General features: G+C 67.6%; 1 protein-coding gene, 1 long non-coding RNA gene and 1 pseudogene across 9 annotated transcripts; 1 reads left to right on the plus strand and 2 right to left on the minus strand.

Annotated features, from left to right (window-relative positions):
• Positions 1 to 462: 462 nt before the first annotated feature.
• On the minus strand, positions 463 to 7249 carry LOC127036435 (HAUS augmin-like complex subunit 7). 6 transcript variants are annotated; one of them, XM_050927363.1, is made up of 9 exons: positions 6971 to 7249; positions 6301 to 6416; positions 4257 to 4318; positions 3565 to 3674; positions 2707 to 2865; positions 1721 to 1896; positions 1068 to 1286; positions 738 to 840; positions 463 to 647 (listed from the first exon to the last, which is right to left on the minus strand). In XM_050927363.1, exons 3-9 carry the CDS (start codon positions 4314 to 4316, stop codon positions 485 to 487), a joined length of 990 nt encoding a protein of 329 aa, XP_050783320.1. In that variant the 5' UTR covers positions 4317 to 4318; positions 6301 to 6416; positions 6971 to 7249; the 3' UTR covers positions 463 to 484. The 6 variants fall into 6 exon arrangements, 5 of the variants coding, with proteins under 5 accessions (XP_050783320.1, XP_050783319.1, XP_050783321.1 ...); XR_007770095.1 differs by lacking the exons at positions 6301 to 6416; positions 6971 to 7249 and adding an exon at positions 5062 to 5121 and having other exon boundaries at positions 738 to 850; XM_050927362.1 differs by lacking the exons at positions 6301 to 6416; positions 6971 to 7249 and adding an exon at positions 5062 to 5121 and having other exon boundaries at positions 2707 to 2862.
• An 864-nt stretch (positions 7250 to 8113) lies between these two features.
• On the plus strand, positions 8114 to 8959 carry LOC127036492 (uncharacterized). 3 transcript variants are annotated; one of them, XR_007770150.1, is made up of 3 exons: positions 8114 to 8275; positions 8402 to 8462; positions 8843 to 8959. It is a non-coding gene; the product is annotated as an uncharacterized LOC127036492 (long non-coding RNA). The 3 variants fall into 3 exon arrangements; XR_007770151.1 differs by lacking the exon at positions 8843 to 8959 and adding an exon at positions 8542 to 8713; XR_007770152.1 differs by lacking the exon at positions 8843 to 8959 and adding an exon at positions 8585 to 8713.
• A 3138-nt stretch (positions 8960 to 12097) lies between these two features.
• On the minus strand, positions 12098 to 21936 carry LOC127036419 (dual specificity protein phosphatase 9-like; annotated as a pseudogene).
• Positions 21937 to 22157: the final 221 nt, after the last annotated feature.

Here is a 22157-nt window from a genome sequence, read left to right on the forward strand (position 1 = left end):
TCCGGCTGCTTACGCAGGCTCCCTGCCGCTCAGCGCCCCCTAGTGTCCGAACTGGGGCTGGGACTTGAGGGGGCCCTGCCTATGTGGGGCGAGGGCGCTGTGGTCTCTGGCTCCCCCTGCTGGTCAGACACAGACATGCAGGGATCTCGAGGCAGGGCGGGGGGCGGGGGGCAGGAGCAGAACTGCAGGACACCTGGGTTCCCTACCTGGCCAGCTGCCGCCATCTCCTCCCTGGGCCCTGCCTCAGTTTCCCTGGCTGGGAAAGGGGAACAATGATTTGTCAGAGTGAGCTCCTTGGCAGGGTCCCCATGGGGGAGGCCCCCAATCTTGGTCAAGGGGAAGGAACCATGCACGGGGGGGCCAAACCTCAGTTAGGGGGTGCAGGCTCCACAAGGGGAGGGGGCGATCTCAGTTGGGGGGGAGGGTCTGCGTGGGGGGGAAATCAGGGATAATTAGCACCAGTTAATAATTAATTACTCTTTTATTATCCCAGGAATAGTGGGACAGCAGCTCCCTTGTGGGATGGGGGCCCTGGAGCTCCCCACCCTTCTCCCCTTCCCCAGCCCAGTCCTGGGGTCACCCCGGCAGCCCACCGGCAGCGGCCAGGCGGGCCTGGTAGCGCCGACGCAGCTCCTCCATCCTCGCAGCTGGAACAGAAACAATTCACATCAGTTCAGCAGCTGCCCCCAAACCCCGGCCGGACGCCTGGGTTCTCTGCCTGCTCTGGGGCAACTTACGCAGTGTCACTGGGGGGCTGGTGCCTTGCTCGCCGCGTCTCCGCTCCACCGTCTGCACCACCTGCTCTGAGGTGTCGCTCAGCTGGGCCAGCGCCCGCAGCTCCTGGGGGAAGCTTTGGGGGGTGAGACCCTGGCACCATGGACCCTCCCCTTCCACCCCAGGGACTTCGCAGCCCCCCACCCCACCCCTTCTAGGACCCTGCTGGGGGGGCTGTCATTAAGGGCCCCACACCCATCTGGAGGGGGACCCATAGAGACCACGCCCCTTCTGTAGCTCCACCCCTCCCCATATTGCTCAGGCAAAGGGCCCATCCCCAGCCCCCTCAGTACCTGGGTGCAGAGGGTGAGGGCCTGGTGCAGGTGCTGGGCCAGGGGACCACAGGGGCTGAGCCGTGGGGCGGGGCCACGGACGCAGTGTTCCCGCAGCTCTGTCTCGTACACTTGCCTGAAGGCCGCCATCAGCTGGTGTGAGTCGCAGGCTGCCAGCGCCAGGGTCTGCAGGGCAGTGCCAGGGGCCAGGGGCTCCGTGTCCCCCCGCAGGGAGGAGCTCTGTGGGGAACGGGGTCAGTCTGGGTGCCCCAAAGGGCTCCCTTGCCCAGCAGAGAACCCAGGAGTCCTGGCTCCAGCCCCCCTGCTCTGACCCCCCAGCCCCCACTCCCCTCCCAGAGCTGGGAGAGAACCCAGGAGTCCTGGCTCCCAGCCCCCCTGCTCTGACCCACCAGCCCCCACTCCCCTCCCAGAGCTGGGAGAGAACCCAGGAGTCCTGGCTCCCAGCCCCCCCAGCTCTGACAGAGCCAGGGAGAGAACCCAGGAGTCCTGGCTCCCAGCCCCCCTTGCTCTAACCACCAGCCCCCACTCCCCTCTCAGAGCCAGGAGAGAACCCAGGAGTCCTGGGTCCCAGCCCCCCTGCTCTGACCCCCCAGCCCCCACTCCTCTGACAGAGCCAGGGAGAGAGCCCAGGAGTCCTGGTGCTGAGTCCCTACCCAGAGTGCACAGGGATCTAACTCTGTTCCCGGATGTACGGTTCCCCCAGAAGTCTCGGCTTCCCCCCAGCAAGCACACCTCTGCGCTCAGCCGCTCCAGTGCGGCGTTTGCCTCCTCCAGGGTGCTGGAGAGCTCAGCCAGCGTCTTCCCACTGGATCTCCCTGACAGCCGGCTCCTTCGGAGAAACGGGGTGGTTACAGCACGCAGTGGGGAGCCCGGACGCTTGGGTTTTCTTCCTGGCTCTGGGAGGGGAGTGGGGGCTGGTGGGTTAGAGCAGGGGGCTGGGAGCCAGGACTCCTGGGTTCTCTCCCCGGCTGTGGGGGGGCTGGGAGCCTGGACTGCTGGGTTCTCTCCCGGCTCTGGGAGGGGAGTGGGGGCTGGTGGGTTAGAGGGGGGGCTGGGAGCCAGGACTCCTGGGTTCTCTCCCGGCTCTGGGAGGGGGGTGGGGGCTGCTGGTTAGAGGGGGGGGCTGGGAGCCAGGACTCCCGGGTTCTCTCCCCAGCTCTGGGAGGGGAGTGGGGGCTGGTGGGTTAGAGGGGGGGCTGGGAGCCAGGACTCCTGGGTTCTCTCCCGGCTCTGGGAGGGGGGTGGGGGCTGCTGGTTAGAGCAGGGGGGGCTGGGAGCCAGGACTCCTGGGTTCTCTCCCCAGCTCTGGGAGGGGAGTGGGGGCTGGTGGGTTAGAGCAGGGGGCTGGGAGCCAGGATTCCTGGGTTCTCTCCCCGGCTCTGGGAGGGGAGTGGGGGCTGGTGGGTTAGAGCAGGGGGGCTGGGAGCCAGGACTCCTGGGTTCTCTCCCCGGCTCTGGGAGGGGAGTGGGGGCTGGTGGGTTAGAGGGGGGGCTGGGAGCCCGGACTCCTGGGTTCTCCCCCAGCTCTGGGAGAGGAACTGGCAGAGTTAGCAGAGAGAAAATCTCCATGGAGCAGGATGGGGGCAGGGCCCAGCCTTGGCTGGGGGGGGTCTGTGAAGGGGACAAACCCCCAACAAACCTCATGTGCGGGGCCAGCTCCTCCAGCAGCAGCGGCTTGATGTCGGCGGTGCAGGGGGGCAGGGTGGGGGCCAGCAAGGCCGGCAAACTGGGGCTGGAGAAGACCTCGCGAAGGAACTCCTCGTTCTTCCTCGCGGCCCCCCGGAGCGACTCCTCCCTGCTGCAGGGACAGGCAGGGTCAGCCAGGACTCCTGGGTTCCCTCCCTGGCTCGGGGCTGGGGGGTCAGAGCAGGGGGGCTGGGAGCCAGGACTCCTGGGTTCCCTCCCTGGCTCGGGGCTGGGGGGTCAGAGCAGGGGGGCTGGGAGCCAGGACTCCTGGGTTCTCTCCCCGGCTCGGGGCTGGGGGGTCAGAGCAGGGGGGCTGGGAGCCAGGACTCCTGGGTTCTCTCCCCGGCTCGGGGCTGGGGGGTCAGAGCAGGAGGGCTGGGAGCCAGGACTCCTGGGTTCTCTCCCTGGCTCGGGGCTGGGGGGTCAGAGCAGGGGGGCTGGGAGCCAGGACTCCTGGGTTCCCTCCCTGGCTCGGGGCTGGGGGGTCAGAGCAGGGGGGCTGGGAGCCAGGACTCCTGGGTTCCCTCCCTGGCTCGGGGCTGGGGGGTCAGAGCAGGGCAGGGCTGGGAGCCAGGACTCCTGGGTTCCCTCCCTGGCTCGGGGCTGGGGGGTCAGAGCAGGGGGGCTGGGAGCCAGGACTCCTGGGTTCCCTCCCCAGCTCTGGGAGGGAAGTGGGGGCTTGTAAGCTGGAGCACCCCTAGTGCTCCCCTGCAGCACAGCGCCCCCTAGCGCCCAGCACTGCCTGGCAGAGGAGAGGCCCCCACCCCCCGCAGACACCTCCCAGAGCTTGCAGCGGGCAGGCCTCCTGGACCTGGAGGTGGTCGAGTCCCCGGTGTCCGTCCCAGTGATGGCGTCCAGGTACCGAATCACATCCAGCAGCTGCTCCATGAACCGGAGCTGCCGCTCGGCACTGGCCTCCCCCTGCAGAGAGATGGTGGTGAGAGCGCCCCCTGCAGATCGCTGTTACGCCACCCCCTCCCCTCCCAGAGCCGGAAGAGAACCCAGGAATCTGGGCTCCCAGCCCCCTCCCCTCCCAGAGCCGGGGGAGAGAACCCAGGAGTCCTGGCTCCCAGCCCCCCTGCTCTAGCCCACCAGCCCCCTCCCTTCCCAGAGCCGGAAGAGAACCCAGGCATCCGGGCTCCCAGCCCCCCTCCCCTCCCAGAGCCTGGGAGAGAACCCAGGCATCAGGGCTCCCAGCCCCCCTCCCCCCCTCAACGCCGGGGAGAACCCAGGCGTCCGGGCTCCCAGCCCCCCTCCCCCCCCCGAGCCGCAGAGAACCCAGGCGTCAGAGCTCCCAGCCCCCCTCCCCCCCTCAACGCCGGGGAGAACCCAGGCGTCCGGGCTCCCAGCCCCCCTCCCCCCTCCGAGCCGCAGAGAACCCAGGCATCCGGGCTCCCAGCCCCCCCCCGAGCCGCAGAGAACCCAGGCGTCCGGGCTCCCAGCCCCCCTCCCCCCCCGAGCCGCAGAGAACCCAGGCATCCCGATTATCCTAAACTCCAACACCTCAATGAGATCAAGCTCGTCTGATCGACACAGCAGCAGGTCGGAGCCCAGTTTGGCCATTTCTGTCAGGAGAGAACAGAGCCAGTGAAACCCTCACGCTGGGATGCGCCTGCCCCTGGGCTGGGGCCTGGTGGTAAAATCCAGAGCAGGGGGCTGGAAGCCAGGACTCCTGGGTTCTCTCCCGGCTCTGGGAGGCAAGTGGGGGCTGGTGGTTAGAGCAGGGGGGGCCTGGAAGCCAGGACTCCTGGGTTCTCCCCTGGCTCAGGGAGGGGAGTGGGGGCTGGTGGTTAGAGCAGGGGGGGCTGAGAGCCAGGACTCCTGGGTTCTCTCCTGGCTATGGGAGGCAAGTGGGGGCTGGTGGTTAGAGCAGGGGGGGCTGGAAGCCAGGACTCCTGGTTCTCTCCCAGCTCGGGGAGGGGAGGGGGAGCTGGTGGTTAGAGCAGGGGGGCTGGGAGCCAGGACTCCTGGATTCTCTCCCGGCTCTGGGAGGCAAGTGGGGGCTGGTGGTTAGAGCAGGGGAGTTGGGAGCCAGGACTCCTGGGTTCTCTCCTGGCTCTGGGAGGGGAGTGGGGGCTGGTGGGTTAGAGCGGGGGGGGCTGGGAGCCAGGACTCCTGGGTTCTCTCCCGGCTTGGGGAGGGGCGGGGGGGCTGGTGGGTTAAAGCAGGGGGGCTAGAAGCCCGAACTCTTGGGCTCTTTCCCAGCTCTGGTAGAGGAGTGGAGCCTCTGGGGGCTTGGTGGGGAGTCAGCCCCCATACGTGGGAAGCTCTGGGGCTCCCCAAACCTTCCCCATTGAGCTGGACACACCTTGAGTTTTCTCCTCCATCTGCGACTCCCGTGAGAGTGGCGAATTGCTCTTGGAGGGGGGGGGGTTCGCTCTAGGGGGCGGGGGAGAAAGCGTCACTGCAGGAGCCAGGCTGATGTGCCCAACTCTGGGGAATTCACGCCCTGGGGAGCTAAGGTGGGCAGTGCAGGGCCATAAATGGGTCCTGGGGGGGGCTAAGGGGGGTGACTGGGGGGCACTGGGGTGGGGTCCCGGGTCCTAGGCGCTGGGGAGGTCCCAGGGGGGCGCTTTGGGGGGTCCCAGGTACCGGGTGCTGGGGGGGTCACCAGGGCGGTCCCGGGCGCTGGCAGGGTCCGGGGGGGCAGTAGGGGGTCCCACGTACCGGGCGCTGGGCGGGGGTGCTAGGGGGGTTCTGGGTACCGGGCACTAGGGGGGTCCCGGAGGGGCACTAGGGGGTCCCAGATACTGGGTGCTGGGGGGGGCCGCTAGGGGGGTTCTGGGTCCCGGATGCTGGGGGGTTCAGGGTACCGGACGCTGGGGGGGGGCACTAGGGGGGTTCCGGGTACCGGACGCTGGGGGTTCTGGGTACTGGGCGCTAGGGGGGTCCTGGTACCGGGTGCTAGGGGGGGCACTAGGGGGGGGGTCACGGAGGGGTGCTAGGGGGGTTCCAGGTACCAGTTGCTAGGGGGGTTCCGGGTACCGGGCGCTAGGGGTGTTCGGGGTACTGGGCGCTAGGGGGGTCCCGGGTACCAGGTGCTAGGGGGGGGCGCTGGGGGGGTCACGGAGGGGTGCTAGGGGGGTTCCAGGTACCGGTTGCTAGGGGGGTTCCAGGTACCGGGCGCTGGGGGGGGGTGCTAGGGGGTCTCAGGTACCGGGCGCTGGGGACGTCCCAGGTACCGGGCGTTGGGGGGGGACTAGGGGGGTTCCGGGTACCGGGCGCTGGGGAGGTCCCAGGTACCGGGCGCTGGGGGGGGGGGCGCTAGGGGGGTTCCGGGTACCGGGCGCTGGGGGGGGCGCTAGGGGGGTCCCGGGTACCGGGCGCTGGGGGGGGGGGCGCTAGGGGGGTCCCGGGTACCGGGCGCTGGGGGGGCGCGCTAGGGGGGTCCCGGGTACTGGGGTCTGGGGGGGGCGCTAGGGGGGTTCCGGGTACCGGGCGCTGGGGGGGGCGCTAGGGGGGTTCCGGGTACCGGGCGCTGGGGGGGCGCGCTAGGGGGGTTCCGGGTACTGGGCTCTGGGGGGGGCGCTAGGGGGGTTCCGGGTACCGGGCGCAGAGCCAGGCCAGCAGCTCCAGGCGCTGGGCCGAGGGGGCGCAGAGGAGCCCCAGGGCCGCCCCGGGCTCGGGCAGGAAAACTCCGTCCAGCAGGGGGCAGCGCAGCTCCTAGGGGGACACAGCGGGTCAGATGGCTCCCCCCCACCACGGCACAATGGCTCCGCCCGCCTGCTCCCCCGCGTGTGATCCTCCCGCCCAGCACCTCCGACAACCCTCCTCGGCACAATGGTCTCACCCATGTGCGATGGTCCCGCCCGGCACCCCCCTCCCCCTCCGGGTGCGATGGTCCCGCCCGGCAGCCCCCCTCCCCCGGGAGGTTTGATGGTCCCGCCCGGCAGCAACCCCCTCCCCCTCCGGGTGCGATGGTCCCGCCCGGCAGCCCCCCTCCCCCGGGAGGTTTGATGGTCCCGCCCGGCAGCAACCCCCTCCCCCTCCGGGTGCGATGGTCCCGCCCGGCAGCAATCCTCTCCCCCTTCGGGTGCGATGGTCCCGCCCGGCAGCAATCCTCTCCCCCTCCGGGTGCGATGGTCCCGCCCGGCAGCCCCCCTCCCCCGGGAGGTTTGATGGTCCCGCCCGGCAGCAACCCCCTCCCCCTCCGGGTGCGATGGTCCCGCCCGGCAGCAACCCCCTCCCCCTTCGGGTGCGATGGTCCCGCTCAGTACCTTCAGTTGCTCATACACCGAGGCGGCCGCGGCCTCCGCCATCTTTCCTGCAGCCCGCGTAGCGCTGAGCCCCGCTCCAATTGGCCAGCGCAGGTGCCACTCACACTGACCTGCAGCGCTCATTGGCTGATGGCCTCACAGAAGCCACGCCCCTTTTCTATCCCTCTCCGCAATACAGAGTGGCGGGGCTGGTCCGGGTAAAGGGCGGAGCCGAGTTAGGGTTATCGGGGCGGGGCCAGGTAAGGGGGCGGGGCCAGGTAAGGGTTATCGGGGCGGAGCCAGGTCAGGGGGCGGTGCCGGGTTAGGGTTATCGGAGCGGGGCTAGGTAAGGGGGCGGGGCCAGGTTAGAGTTATTGGGGCGGAGCCTGGTAAGGGGGCGGGGCCGATCGGGGCGGGGCCGGGTTAGGGTTATTGGGGCGGAGCCGGGTAAGGGCCGGGTAATAGGGCAGGACTGGTTATCAGGGCGGGGCCAAGTAAGGGGGCGGGGCCGGGTTAGGGTTATCGGAGCGGGGCTAGGTAAGGGGGCGGGGCCAGGTTAGGGTTATCAGGGCGGAGCCGGGTAAAGGGACACCCCTGGGTTAGGGTTAGTGGGGCGGAGCCGGGTCAGGGGGCGGGGCCGGGTTAGGGTTATCGGGGCGGGGCCGGGTCAGGGGGCGGGGCCGGGTTAGGGTTACCGGGGCGGGGCCGGGTAAAGGGACACCCCTGGGTTAGGGTTATCGGGGCGGGGCCGGGTCAGGGGGCGGGGCCGGGTTAGGGTTATCGGGGCGGGGCCGGGTCAGGGGGCGGGGCCGGGTTAGGGTTACCGGGGCGGGGCCGGGTCAGGGGGCGGGGCCGGGTTAGGGTTATCGGAGCGGGGCTAGGTAAGGGGGCGGGGCCAGGTTAGGGTTATCAGGGCGGAGCCGGGTAAAGGGACACCCCTGGGTTAGGGTTAGTGGGGCGGAGCCGGGTAAGGGGGCGGGGCCGATCGGGGCGGGGCTGGGTAAGGGTTATCGGGGCGGGGCCAGGTAAGGGGGCGGGGCCAGGTAAGGGTTATCGGGGCGGTGCCGGGTCAGGGGGCGGGGCCAGGTTAGGGTTACCGGGGCGGGGCCGGGTCAGGGGGCGGGGCCAGGTTAGGGTTACCAGGGCGGGGCCGGGTCAGGGGGCGGGGCCGGGTTAGGGTTACCGGGGCGGGGCCGGGTCAGGGGGCGGGGCCGGGTTAGGGTTACCGGGGCGGGGCCGGGTCAGGGGGCGGGGCCGGGTTAGGGTTATCAGGGCGGAGCCGGGTAAAGGGACACCCCTGGGTTAGGGTTAGTGGGGCGGAGCCGGGTAAGGGGGCGGGGCCGATCGGGGCGGGGCTGGGTAAGGGTTATCGGGGCGGGGCCAGGTAAGGGGGCGGGGCCAGGTAAGGGTTATCGGGGCGGTGCCGGGTTAGGGTTATCGGAGCGGGGCTAGGTAAGGGGGCGGGGCCAGGTTAGGGTTATTGGGGAGGAGCCGGGTAAGGGGGCGGGGCCGGGTTAGGGTTATTGGGGCAGGGCCGGGTAACAGGGCAGGACTGGTTATCAGGGCGGGGCCAAGTAAGGGGGAGGGGCCAGGTTAGGGTTATCAGGGCGGGGCCAGGTAAGGGGGCGGGGCCAGGTTAGGGTTATCGGGGCGGGGCCGGGTAAAGGGACACCCCTGGGTTAGGGTTATCGGGGCGGGGCCGGGTCAGGGGGCGGGGCCGGGTTAGGGTTACCGGGGCAGAGCCGGGTAAAGGGACACCCCTGGGTTAGGGTTATCGGGGCGGGGCCGGGTCAGGGGGCGGGGCCAGGTTAGGGTTACCGGGGCGGGGCCGGGTCAGGGGGCGGGGCCGGGTTAGGGTTATCGGAGCGGGGCTAGGTAAGGGGGCGGGGCCAGGTTAGGGTTATCAGGGCGGAGCCGGGTAAAGGGACACCCCTGGGTTAGGGTTAGTGGGGCGGAGCCGGGTAAGGGGGCGGGGCCGATCGGGGCGGGGCTGGGTAAGGGTTATCGGGGCGGGGCCAGGTAAGGGTTATTGGGGCGGGGCCGGGTAACGGGGCGAGGCCGGGTTAGGGTTATTGGGGCAGGGCCGGGTAACAGGGCAGGACTGGTTATCAGGGCGGGGCCAAGTAAGGGGGCGGGGCCAGGTTAGGGTTATCAGGGCAGGGCCGGGTAAGGGGGTGAGGCCGGGTTAGGGTTATCCAAGTGGAGCCAGTAAAGGGGCAGGGCTGGGTAAGGGGGCGGGTCTGGTTAATGGGGTGGGGCCGGGTTAGGGTTATCGGGGTGGGGTAAGGGGGCGGGGCCGGGTGAAAGAGTGGGGCCAAGTTAGGGTTATCAGGGCAGGGCCGGGTTAAGGTTATCAGGGCAGGGCAAGGGGGCGGGGGCAGGTGAAGGGGGGGCTGGGTTAGGGTTATCAGGGCGGGGCTGGGTAAGGTGGTAGGGCCGGTTTATGGGGTGGGGTCGGGTTAAGGTTGTCAGGGCGGGGTGAAGGGGCGGGGCCGGGGTAGGGTTAGCAGGGCAGGGCAGGGCCAGGTGAAGGGGCGGGGCCGGATTAAGGTTAGGGGTGGCGTTATTAGCAGGGCGCAGAAGCCGCAGCATGGGGGGGGGCTGCACCAGGCAGCTCTTGCGGTTAGCCCCTCCCCCCTCTGGCCGGGGGCAGGGGGTCCATGGGCTCAGAGGAAGCAGCGTTTCCTCTGCTCACAAAGGCAGGAAGCCGGAGGCGCTGCAGGAGGGGGGCACTGGGGGGGCCTGTGGCTCTTCCAGGCTGGATGGGAAGTCAGGGGAGATTTGGCCTGGGAAGAGCGCCCCCCACCAAGCCCCCCAGTGCCCAGCCCTGCCCGCCAGGGGAGAGCTCCCCCTGCCCCCCCGTTGAGCCCCCAAACCGGAGCCCCCCAGCACCCTGCCCTGCCCCCCAGGAGAGAGCAGCCCCCACTCCGCCGACGAGCACCCCCTGCCAAATACCTCTCTCCAGCGCCCCTCGCCCGGTGCCCCCCAGCGCCCAGCCCTGACTCCTGGCAAATCTCACAGTTCTGCTCCCCCAGCTCCGGACGCAGCTGGCTGCACAGGGGAAGGGCAGCTGCAGGAGGGATGGGGATGGGGGGGCTGCTCAGGGAGGGGGGAAAGGCCTGATACAGGCTCCCGGCCCCCGCGCAGGCTCCAGGGACTGAGCGCAGCCCCCCAGCTTGATCCCCACCGCAGCCAAGGTGCAGCAAGAAACGCCCTGACCTCTGCTAGGGGAAAAGTGAGGTTCTGACCCACCAGCCCCACTCTGCTCCCGGAGCCGGGAGAGAACCCAGGCAGTCCTGGCTCCCAGCCCCCCTGCTGTAACCACCAGCCCCCACTGCCCTCCCAAAGCTGGGGATAGAACCCAGGAGTCCTGTGCTGAGGAGAAGAATCCCCCGCTGGAAAACACTGCAGAAGCAGGGGGTTAAAGTCCAGCTTTATTGTCCCTGCTGGTTCCCAGCCCTGCCCTCCCCCCCTTCACAGTCCCTGAACACCCCAACAACGGCACATCTGCTGCACAAGGTGGGGGGAAGAGTTAGAACAGTGAAAAAACAACACCCCCCCCCCACAGGCCCAAGCATCAGCTAGTGAGGATCAGTGTGACCGTCTGGCACTTGGACACACACACAGGCATGGCACATCCCCTCCAGCAGGGACATGCCAGGGTTCCTCTCCTCCAGCAGCGACACGCACGTGGGGACACCCATGGGACAGCTCCTCCAGCAGGGATGGACAGACGGACACCGTTCTTTCCTGGCTCCCAGGTCTCTGCTGCAAACCCACTGCAACACAATCTGGTTTTCGGCTGGGAACCCTACCGAGAACTAGTTCTAGAGTTGCCAAGTAGCCCCAGTTCCAATCCAGTTGTTCAAAACTCATAAGCACGTGGTTGGATGTGGTCCAGGTCAGCGTTCAGTCTCGGGGTGACATTCCAGCGCAGGCATTGCGGTGAGGTCTGATGGGGAAGTGTCCTGATTCAACTTCTGGAGCTGCAAGTTCTAGACTCCAGTAGCGTAGCCTAACTGGCTCTAGAACCAAAAGATACCAGCAAGGCAGGCGAGTGGGCTCTGGATCGTTGTTCTAGGGCCCCAGGTTCCAGACCTGGCACTGGAGATCACTTGACCCACTTCGAGATCTGCCGGTTCTAGACTCTGGCATGATTATTACTCTCATGATGGCTCTAGAACCAACGGTCCAAACAAGATGGGCATTCTCTATCTTTGTTGTATAGCCAGGTTCCAAATCTGGCCCACATGGCTTTTAAAGGATAATGCTCAAGCAATAAGGTTCTAGATAGAGTGGATCACCAATCCTGGCTACGGGTCCCAGACCTGGCACTGGAGAATCCTGAACGTGCTTCGAGGGCTGCAGGTTGTAGGTTCCACCATAGTAGATTGGTAGCTTTAGAACCAAAAGGTCTCAACAAGGCAGGTAAATGTTGGCTCTGGATCCTGGTTCCAGAACTGCTGTTCCAGACCTGGCACTGGCTAATGGGGATTCCTTCACCCACATCTAGAGCTGCAGGATCTAGATTGTGGAATGGTAGCTCAGTGTCTTATAACTCTCACTGTTGCTTTAGATCAAAAGAAGGCAGTTAATATAAGCCCTCTGTCTTTGTTTTAGAGATGCATATTCCAGACCTGGTTCTGTAGATTCCTTAATCCACTTCTAGAACTGCAGGTTCTAGACTCCACCTTGGTGGTTTCTAACTCTTATTATGGCTCTAGAACTACTGGCTCAAACAAGGCAGACAATTGTTGGTTCCACATCCTGGTTCCAGAGCTTCAGGTTCCAGATCTGGCATATGGTTTTGAAATGGTAGTTCTGGTGCAATCAGATTCTAGGTGCAGCTGATCTCCCCCATTCTAGAGGCCCAGATTTCAGACATGGCATTAGCAGTCAAGATTTCTTAATCTGCCTCTATAGCTGCACGTTCTATGCTCTAGCACAATCGTTTACTGGCTTAATATTCTCCTAATTGAACCTCTAGAACCAAATGTCCAAACAAGATAGTTGATGCAGGTTCCAGGTTCACGTTCTGATGGTTCTACAATGGCTCTGGGGCACAGCTGAATTCTAGAGGTCCAGGTTCCAGACCTGGCATGGCATTCAAGCTCTCATCTGTAGAGCGAAGAGTTCTAGGCTCCAGCATGACCTCACTGGGTTTTATTTTCCTTGTGGTTCCGGAACCAAAAGTGCAAACAAGGAAGTTAATTGCGGCTTCTGGGTTCCTATTCCAGAGCTGCAGGTTCCAGACCTGGCTCCAGAGCACAGATCCCAGAAAAGGCAGGTCTAGATTCATCCCTGCAGGTTCTAGCGTCCTGCCAAGGCCTAGGTTAGCCACACATCCCCTGGTAACCCCGCCGACGCCTAGATTAGCCATGGGGCTCATGGGGGATGACAGGGGCTACGTGGGGTAACGCTGGAAGCTGCCATCCTCTTCCTCACATTCGGAGGGCGGTGGCATGAAGAAGCAGCCTGGGGAGGATGTGGGCGTCTGGCCGTGCCCGTCAGGGGCTCCGGGGGTCGCTGGCGATCCCTTGGCCAGCCCCAGTTCCCTCTCAAAGTCCAGCAGCTGCCCCATGAAGTTGAAGTTGGGCGAGATGTCGGCCTTCTTGCGCTTGACCAGGTCGTAGGCGTCGTTGAGCGACAGGCTGAGGCGCTGCATGAGGTAGGCCACTGTCACTGTCACCGTCACGAGCGGCTCACACCCGCCAGGCAGTGAACAAGGATGCCGCAGTTCTGGGACACGGCCTCGTCTGGGGAGGGGGAGAGCCGAGGCAGAGGGGGGTTACGGGGGCGTCGGCATTGTCGGCACCCTCTCTGGGAGGGGGGATGCTAAGGTACGGATGTTGTTAGCAGCCCCTTGAAGTCAGAGAACTGCATAGATTAGCTCCGCGGGGTTCTCCAGTCCCTGCGGGAGGATGAGGGCAAGGGATGGACCACGATCAGTGAGATGGAGAGGGGGCTCATGGGCTGGGCTGGGAACGGAGGAAGGGGGATGGAACGGACCACGGTCACTGATCCATAGGGAGTCGGGGGACTGGAGATGGGAAGGACATACAGGGACAGGGCAGGACCATCCACGGTCAATGAGCCATGGGGGCAGTGGACGGGACGGACCACGGTCTCGGAGGTCTGGGGGCATGGGGAACAAGGAGAGGATGGATGGACCACAGCCAATGCGATGCAGACAGGGCTGATGGGATTGCAAGGAACCAAAGTCAATGAGCTGAGGGGAACATGGTGAAGGGTTGGGAGGGGGCAGAGAGGGTGCACTGGGGGTGGGGGTACAGGAGGGGGCAGTGTGGGGGCTTCGTGGGGCCAGCAGGGCTCCCAGGCATGGGGCGGCAGAGAGGGTGCACTGGGGGTGGGGGTACAGGAGGGGGCGATGTGGGGCGCCATGGGGCTGGCAGTGCTCCCAGGCACGGGGCGGCAGAGAGGGTGCACTGGGACTGGGGGTACAGGAGGGGGCGCCGTGGGGCTGGCAGGGCTCCCAGGCACTGGGTAGCAGGGAGGGTGCACTGGGACTGGGGGTATAGGAGGGGCGCCGTGGGGCGCCGTGGGGCCGGCAGGGCTCCCAGGCACTAGGTAGCAGGGAGGGTACACTGGGACTGGGGGTACAGGAGGGGCGCTGTGGGGTGCCGTGGGGCTGGCAGGGCTCCCAGGCACTGGGTAGCAGAGAGGGTGCACTGGGACTGGGGGTTCAGGAGGGGCGCTGTGGGGCCAGCAGGGCTCCCAGGCACTGGGTAGTAGGAAGGGTGCACTGGGACTGGGGGTACAGGAGGGGCGCTGTGGGGCACCATGGGGCCGGCAGGGCTCCCAGGCACTGGGTAGCAGGGAGGGTGCACTGGGACTGGGGGTACAGGAGAGGGCGCCGTGGGGCACCGTGGGACCGGCAGGGCTCCCAGGCACGGGGCGGCAGAGAGGGTGCACTGGCGCCGTGGGGCCGGCAGGGCTCCCAGGCACGGGGCGGCAGAGAGGGTGCACTGGCGCCGTGGGGCCGGCAGGGCTCCCAGGCACGGGGCGGCAGAGAGGGTGCACTGGGACTGGGGGTACAGGAGGGGGCGCCGTGGGGCCGGCAGGGCTCCCAGACACTGGGTAGCAGGGAGGGTGCACTGGCGCTGTGGGGCACTGGGTAGCACAGAGGGTTCACTGGCGCTGTGGGGCGCCGTGGGGCGCCGGCACTCACCGATGAAGGCGATGGCCTCCGGGAAGAAGCAGGCCAGGTTCTGGCTCCAGTGGTCCGAGATGGGGATCTGCTTGTAGCGGAAGCCGCCCTGCTCCTCGAAGAGGTTGGGCAGGTTGGGGGTGACGTTCAGGACGTAGCGGATGCCCAGCTGGGCCAGCGTCTCCATGTTGGCCGAGTCGCGGGCGCTGCCCAGGTAGAGGTGAGGCAGGATCTGCACCGGGTAGGACGGGGGGCTGGCTGCCTCCGAGTCCAGGCCCCTGCTGCTCAGGGGTCCCGAGTCCCCGTCTGAGCCCAGGCTCAGCCCCCCCAGCCCCACCACTGGGGTCCCCGCAGGAGCGGGGCAGCTGCTGGCGCTGGGCACCTCCAGGCTGCTCTCGCAGTGATCTGGCCACTCGGACTGGAACTTGGAGAAGCCGCCTGCGGGCGGAGCAGGTGTGTTAGTATTGGTGATATTCTAGCAGGGCCTGGGGCGGGGCCCTCACCCCCCCTCTCCCGACTGGGATCTGGGCCCCATCGCACCGGAGAAACTGAGGCACAGCCAGACCCTCCCCCCAGCCACTCTTGGGGCAGGGGCAGTGCTGGGCCTGTCTCTGTGCTCTGCAGGGCGCGTGGGCGGGGGCAGCAGGGCACGGCCGCGGCACCGACCTTGCAGGTAATACGCCGTGCAGCCTTCCTCCCGCAACCTGCGCAGCAGCGCGGCCAGCACCGACTCCTCGCCGTCCCGGCCGGGGCACGGCAGCGTGGCCAGCACCGACTCCTCGCCGTCCCGGCCGGGGCGCGGCAGTGTGGCCAGCACTGACTCCTCGCCGTCCCGACCGGGGCGCGGCAGCGTGGCCAGCACCGACTCCTCGCCGTCCCATCCGGGGCACGGCAGCGTGGCGGTGGCCTCGTCGTACAGCAGGACGGCGCCCGGCGCGGGCGGGAGCAGTGCCCGCACCGACATCTTCCCCTTGCGCAGCCGCCGCAGCAGCAGCCCTGGCAGGGCCACGCTCAGCGCCCGGGCCACGTGGCAGGCGTCGTAGCGCTCCCGGCTGCGGCAATCCAGGATGTGCAGCCGGCCAGCCGGGGACGCCAGCTCCCCACAGAGCCACAGGGTGGATTTCCCCAGGGCTTCCATGGGGCTGGGAACGTGGCACAAGCCAATCCTGTCCCGCGGCGCCACGGCTCTGTGTGGACACGGGCTGGCGAGGCGGCCGCCTGGGCCGGGGCCTGAAGGGCACGAGGCACCGCGGACGCCCCCGTCGCTGCCCTCTGTGCGTGTGGGGATGGCCCGGCAGCAAAAGGGGGTGATGCCAGCGCAGATCTCAACCCCCGGAGCGAGGGCAGCGCGGGGTCACGGCTCCAGCCCCTGGCAGCTTCGCGGGGAGGCGTCCCCCGATCCCAGGAGCAGTTTCCTCTCCAGTAGCCACTGCCTGGCTGGGCTGCAGAGCTTGGGATGGGCAGAGAAAGGCCTGAGCCCGGGATAGAGCCGGGGCACAGGGGGCATCTGGGTGGTGAGGGAGACGAGGCCTAGCCGCCACTCGGGGCTCCACGGAGACCTGCCAGGGAGAACGGATGGGAGTCAGCGAGCCGCAGTGGGGGGAGGGAGAGCAGGAGATCCTAGCACCATGCCGGCCCCCTGCATCCTGCCCCAGAGCCGTGACATATCCCCTGGGAGCGCAGGCCGTGGGGCGGGAAGTGTGACTGCTGGCGCCCCTCACTCCCAACCCGCAGCCCCTGCCCGCCCAGCCCTGCCGGTGTCCCTCACTCCCGACCCACAGCCCCTGCCCGCCCAGTCCTGCCGGTGCCCCTCACTCCCGACCCGCAGCCCCTGCCCGCCCAGTCCTGCCGGTGCCCCTCACTCCCGACCCGCAGCCCCTGCCCACCCAGCCCTGCCGGTGCTCCTCACTCTCGACCCGCAGCCCCTGCCCGCCCAGCCCTGCCGGTGCCCCTCACTCCCGACCCACAGCCCCTGCCCGCCCAGCCCTGCCGGTGCCCCTCACTCCCGACCCGCAGCCCCTGCCAGCCCAGCCCTGCCGGTGCCCCTCACTCCCGACCTGCAGCCCCTGTCAGCGCCCCTCACTCCCGACCCGCAGCCCTTTGCCCCGGCTCCGGGCTGTAGCTGGCTTGCTGCGCAGAGGATGTGAAGGGCGTGGGGGGAGGGGAGCAGCTCAGCTGGCGTCCATGGGCCCGGCCCGGTGACGGGCCCAGCTGAGGGTCTGGCCGGCTGCCAAGCGCTGATGTCAGCGTTAATTTGGCACCGGTATGAATAATTGATACCAACAGGAACCACAGACGTCCTCTGCCAGAGCATCCCCCTGGGACCCTGCCTGGCTGGGGGTCAGGATGCCAGGGTTCTCACCCAGCTCTGCAAGGGTAGTGGGGCCCGGGGGTTTTGAACGTGGGGGGAGGGCTGGGGATTAGGACACTTGGGTTCTATCCCCAGCTCTGCCCCCATGCTGCTGTACGACCTTGGATAAGTCACTGCCCATCTGTGCCTCAGTTTCCCCTATCACTTTGTCTGTCCATGGCAGGCCATGCACAGATATGAGCAGCCTGCCCTGGTGGGTAGAGTGCAGGACTCAGGACCCCTGGCTTGTATTCCCTGCTTTGCCACTGCCCTCTGGGGTGAACGTGTGCAATTCACATCACCGCTCTGTGCCTCGGTTTCCCCACCAGTGAGGATGATGCCGAGCCCCTTGATACAGTGCTCCAGGAGCGGCTGCTGAAATGCGCTGGACAGGAGCGAGTCACCGTGCGGGGTCCCAGGGCTCAAAGGGGATAGTGCACACAGGCCCAGGAAGAGGGGCTGAGCGGGCAGGATGGTTCTACCTCCGTGCTCTGCCAGCACCTCTGGCCTCAACTGCCCTGGCTTCTGCTCAGCAGCGCCCTGTGAGCTTGGGACAAGCAATGCTCACCGCAGGTGGGGAAACTGAGGCATGGAGCAGGAAAGGGATTTGCTCACCTCTGCTCTGTTCCTGAATCTGTCATCAGGAGTCCTGGTTCCCAGCCCCCCCGCTCTGACCCATCAGCCCCGACTCCCCTCCCCGAGCCCGGGAGAGAACCCAGGAGTCCTGGCTCCCAGCCCCCCCTGCTCTAACCACCAGCCCCCACTCCCCTCCCAGAGCCGGGAGAGAGCCCAGGAGTCCTGGCTCCCAGCCCCCCCTGCTCTAACCACCAGCCCCCACTCCCCCCCCCAGAGCCAGGAGAGAACCCAGGAGTCCTGGGTCCCAGCCCCCCCGCTCTGACCCACCAGCCCCCACTTCCCCCCCCCAAGAGCCGGGGAGAGAACTCAGGAGTCCGGGCTCACTCACCAAAACGACCCGAGCACCTCTCCGTCTGGAACCCGCCCACCGCACCGCTCACCCTGCCCGCTGAGCCCCTGGGCCCCCCCGGCTCCCGGCGCTGGGGCTGGGGCTGGGGCTGGGGCGGGCTGTGCGCAGGGCCCGCCCGGCTCCACGTGCGGCCTGTGTACAGCCCGGGGCCACGCCCAGCCCGCCCCGGATTGGTAGGGAAGGAACTGAGTGGGCGGGGCTTGACAAACCGGCTATGGGGGGGCTGGGAGCCAGGACTCCTGGGTTCTCTCCCCGCCTCGGGGAGGGGAGTGGGGGCTGGTGGTTAGAGCAGAGGGGCTGGGAGCCAGGACTCCTAGGTTCTCTCCCCGGCTCGGGGAGGGGAGTAGGGGCTGGTGGTTAGAGCAGTGGAGCTGGGAGCCAGGACTCCTGGTTCTCTCCCCGGCTCGGGGAGGGGAGTGGGGGCTGGTGGTTAGAGCAGAGGGGCTGGGAGCCAGGACTCCTGGGTTCTCTCCCCGGCTCGGGGAGGGGAGTAGGGGCTGGTGGTTAGAGCAGGGGAGCTGGGAGCCAGGACTCCTGGGTTCTCTCCCCGACTTGGGGGTGGGGGCATGTCTGGTGGTGGAGAGGAGGGTGGGGTTCTGCTCCTGCCTGTGGAACAGAGTGTGATTTTGGAAGGGAGGAAGCGGCAGGACTCCTGGGTCTGTTCCCTCTCCGTGCCTTTGGAGGCGGGCCAAATACCATGGCCTCTGTGTGTGACTTAGTTTCCCTGCTGGGTGCTCTGTCAGGCCCAGGCTCGGCGAGTACGCGGGCGCCGGCGCCCCGCAGGCTGTGACTCAGAGCACGGGGTGCGGGGAGACGAGAAGCCTAGAATAGTGGAACAATCTCACCCTCCCACAACACAGCTCCCATCACCTTGGCAACGAGCAGAACTCATAGAGCCGAGTGGGAGGGGGCCAGGAAAAGCCCCGGTGGGGGGAGATCACTTGCTGGGAGGCTGACCCCTCACCGCCAGGTGTTAATTAATCCCAGGCATAGGGCAAGTAACAAATGGGGAAACGGAGTCACAGGCATGCAGCCATGTCTTCCTCCCCCAGGAGAGGTGAGTCAGAGGCAAGGGATGGCCTGATGCTCACTTCCTGTTCTGGCAACCAAATCAGACCCCTCTCTGCAGCTGAGGGGACCCAGGAGTCCTGGCCGCCAGCCCTGCACCCCCTGCTCTGCCCAGGCCCCGGCTCAGTGCTGGTTAGTCACCCGGAGCGGGTGGATGGTGTCATCTGGGCCCATGACGAGTCTCCAGAGACAAGCTGGAACTCAGCGACTCATGGCAAACCCACGCAACCTGCAGCATGCCCCCAGGACACGCGCTCACATCCGCCCCCCAGCACCCTCCCACACAGGGCCCACCTGACCCCACAGCCCTCCTGGAGCTGGGAGAGAACCCAGGAGTCCTGGCTCCCAACCCCTCCCCCCGCTCTACCCCACCAGACCTCATTCCCCTTCCAGAGCCGGGGAGAGAACCCAGGAGTCCTGGCTCCCAGCCCCCCTGCTCTGACCCACCAGCCCCCACTCCCCTCCTGGAGCTGGGAGAGAACCCAGGAGTCCTGGCTCCCAACCCCCGCTCTACCCAACCAGACCTCACTTCCCTCCCAGAGCCAGGGAAAGAACCCAGGAGTCCTGGCTCCCAGCCGCCCCCCGCTCTCACCCACCAGACCTCACTTCCCTCCCAGAGCCAGGGAAAGAACCCAGGAGTCCTGGCTCCCAGCCCCCCACCCCACCCTATTAAAGCCATAACTTTCTCTCCAGCCCTGCCACCCCCCTCCCAGCTCCAGGCTCGCTGCTGAGATAATCTTCAGGGCTGGAGGAGGGGAGGCACGCCAGCAGTGGGGGTGGGGGGGAAGGATGAACACAGCCCCCTCCCTGCCCACAACATGCTGGCTGGCTGGGAGGGCAACCAGCCCCACAGGGTCCCGCTAGGGAGAGAGCAGGACGAACCCGTTTGGCCCCTGAGCCGCAGACAGACTTCCCACGTCCCGGGGCCATGACTTCCGCAGTGCTGGGGGGGGGGGCTGTCCCCTCTGCGGGGTGCCAGCTCCCATCCGGTCTCAGTGTGGCACTGCCCAGGGCAGGGGGGCAGGGAATGGGACACGGGGCCTTTCTCTTCTAGGGGGCCCTGGCTTTGATCTGGCTCCTGGGAGGGACCGGCAGGTAATGGGGCCCGGGGTCTCTCCCCTTGCGCCAGTCCTTAACCACGAGCCTGGGCCAGAGCGGGGCCGGCCCTGGAGACGGGCTCCCGGGCTAGATGGGCCTCGCGCCAGCCTGCCCGTTGCTCCATTCCTGCAGGCACAGCCTGGGGTTCTTCCTGTTTCTCCTGCTGCTCTAAATTTAGAGCGAAAGCAGAGCGGGTCCATGTGCCATCAGCTTCCCACGCAGCCCCGCAGCCGCAGGGCGCGGCAGGAGGAGATGCCTGGGGGCTGAGGCAGCCCCAGAGGCGGGGGCCGTGCAGTGACAGGCCAGAGGGCGCTGGGATGAGAAGCGACACCTCCGCAAGATCAGAGGGGAGGGAAAGGAGGGTCAGTAGGGGCCTGAGAACGATCACATGGGGCCCCGATCTCGGCCAGCGTCTGGGCGGCACTGGGGCCCCTGATCTCGGCCGGGGTCTGGGCGGCACCAGGGGCCCCAATCTCGGCCGGGGTCTGGGCGGCGCTGGCACCAGGCCCCCAATCTCGGCCGGGGTCTGGGCGGCGCTGGCACCGGGCCCCCGATCTCGGCCGGGGTCTGGGCGGCACTGGGGCCCCTGATCTCGGTCGGGGTCTGGGCGGCGCTGGCACCGGGCCCCCGATCTCAGCCGGGGTGTGGGCGGCACCGGGACCCCGATCTTGGCTGGGGTCTGGGCGGCGCCGGCACCGGGGCCCCCATCTCGGCCGGGGTCTGGGCGGCGCTGGCACCGGGCCCCTGATCTCGGCCGGGGTCTGGGCGGCACTGGGGCCCCCGATCTCGGCCGGGGTCTGGGCGGCGCTGGCACCCTGCCCCCGATCTCGGCCGGGGTCTGGGCGGCGCTGGCACCGGGGCCCCCGATCTCGGCCGGGGTCTGGGCGGCGCTGGCACCGGGCCCTCGATCTCGGCCGGGGTCTGGGCGGCACTGGGGCCCCCGATCTCGGTCGGGGTCTGGGCGGCGCTGGCACCAGGCCCCTGATCTCAGCCGGGGTCTGGGCGGCACCGGGACCCCGATCTTGGCTGGGGTCTGGGCGGCGCCGGCACCGGGGCCCCCGATCTCGGCCGGGGTCTGGGCGGCGCTGGCACTGGGCCCCTGATCTCGGCCGGAGTCTGGGCGGCACTGGGGCCCCCGATCTCGGCCGGGGTCTGGGAGGCGCTGGCACCCCGCCCCCGATCTCGGCCGGGGTCTGGGCGGCGCCAGCACCGGGGCCCCCAATCTCAGCCGGCGTCTGGGCGGCGCCGGCACCGGGGCCCCTGGTCTCGGCCGGGGTCTGGGCGGCGCTGGCACCAGGCCCCTGATCTCGGCCAGGGTCTGGGCGGCGCTGGCACCACGCACACGCCTGCTGTCATAGTGTGCCCTGCTCGGCTGATGGACGCTGGGCCGTAGCGAGCTGGAAATGACGCAGCCCCAAGAGGCCATTATAAATAGACAGCGATCGATACCTCACAGACCAGGCCTCGTGCAGGAGGAACCCGCTCCCATTTTCCTGCAGCCTCTGCCCTCCTCAGAGAGCCCTGCCCAGACGGCCTGAGATCAAGGCCCGACCGAGATTAGGGCCCCGTGGCCCCCCAGGCCCCAACCGAGATCAGGGCCCGTCGCCCCGGGTGCCCCCCAAGCCTTGGCTGAGATCAGGCCCCGTTGCCCCTCAAGCCCTGGCCAAGATCAGGCCCTGTCGCCCCCCAGACCCCGACTGCGATCAGGCCCCATCACCCAGGGCGCCCCCCAGGCCCCAGCCGAGATCAGGGCCCTGTCACCCCCCAGGCCCCGACTGAGATTAACCTGGCTTTTGCTGCCAGCAGCTGAAATGGGGAAACTGAGGCACACTGCTCTGTGGCTGTGGCTAAGCACCCAGCTTAAACTGGGGAGTAGAACTGGGGAAACCGAGGCACAGCTGAGTGCTAGAGGTGACTGTAAGCACCACTTAGCATCTTTCCTGCCTGTAACCCCTCATTTCTCAAAGGAGACCTGTTGCTCTCAGACCTGGGCCTAGGTCCCGTGGTGGATCTGTGATACCGGAGTTCTGGGGCAGCCTCTTGGATCCGGCGGATTCGGGGTCGGTCCCGGTGCAGGAACCCAGCTGAGGGATCCACTTGTTCTCTGTGCAGCTCACCCCCGCCACCCCCCGGCACCTGTGAATGGAAACCATGGCAACAGCAAGCGGGTGAGGATGAACGGAGTCATTTTCCAGAGCCCAGCCTCGTTCGGGGCTGCGGGACTGTTGATTCGGGGGGGGGGGGGGATATTAACACCCCCACCAGTCCTGCCGGTGCCCCTCACTCCTGTCCCTGCCCCTGCCCTCCGAGCCCTTCACTTCTCTCTAGGCCCCAAACCCTCCAACTCCTCCCCCTGATCTCTGGAACCCGCCCCCAAACCCTCCAACTCCTCCCCCTGATCTCTTCGCCCCGCCCCCAAACCCTCCAACTCCTCCCCCTGATCTCTTCGCCCCGCCCCCAGCCCCTCCAAATCCTCCCCCTCCTCTCTGGGCCCCGCCCCCAGCCCCTCCAACTCCTCCCCCTGCTCTCTGGGCTCCTC

The sequence above is a fragment of the Gopherus flavomarginatus genome, chromosome 18 (genome assembly GCF_025201925.1).
Source record: "Gopherus flavomarginatus isolate rGopFla2 chromosome 18, rGopFla2.mat.asm, whole genome shotgun sequence".
Taxonomy (NCBI): Eukaryota; Metazoa; Chordata; order Testudines; family Testudinidae; genus Gopherus; species Gopherus flavomarginatus.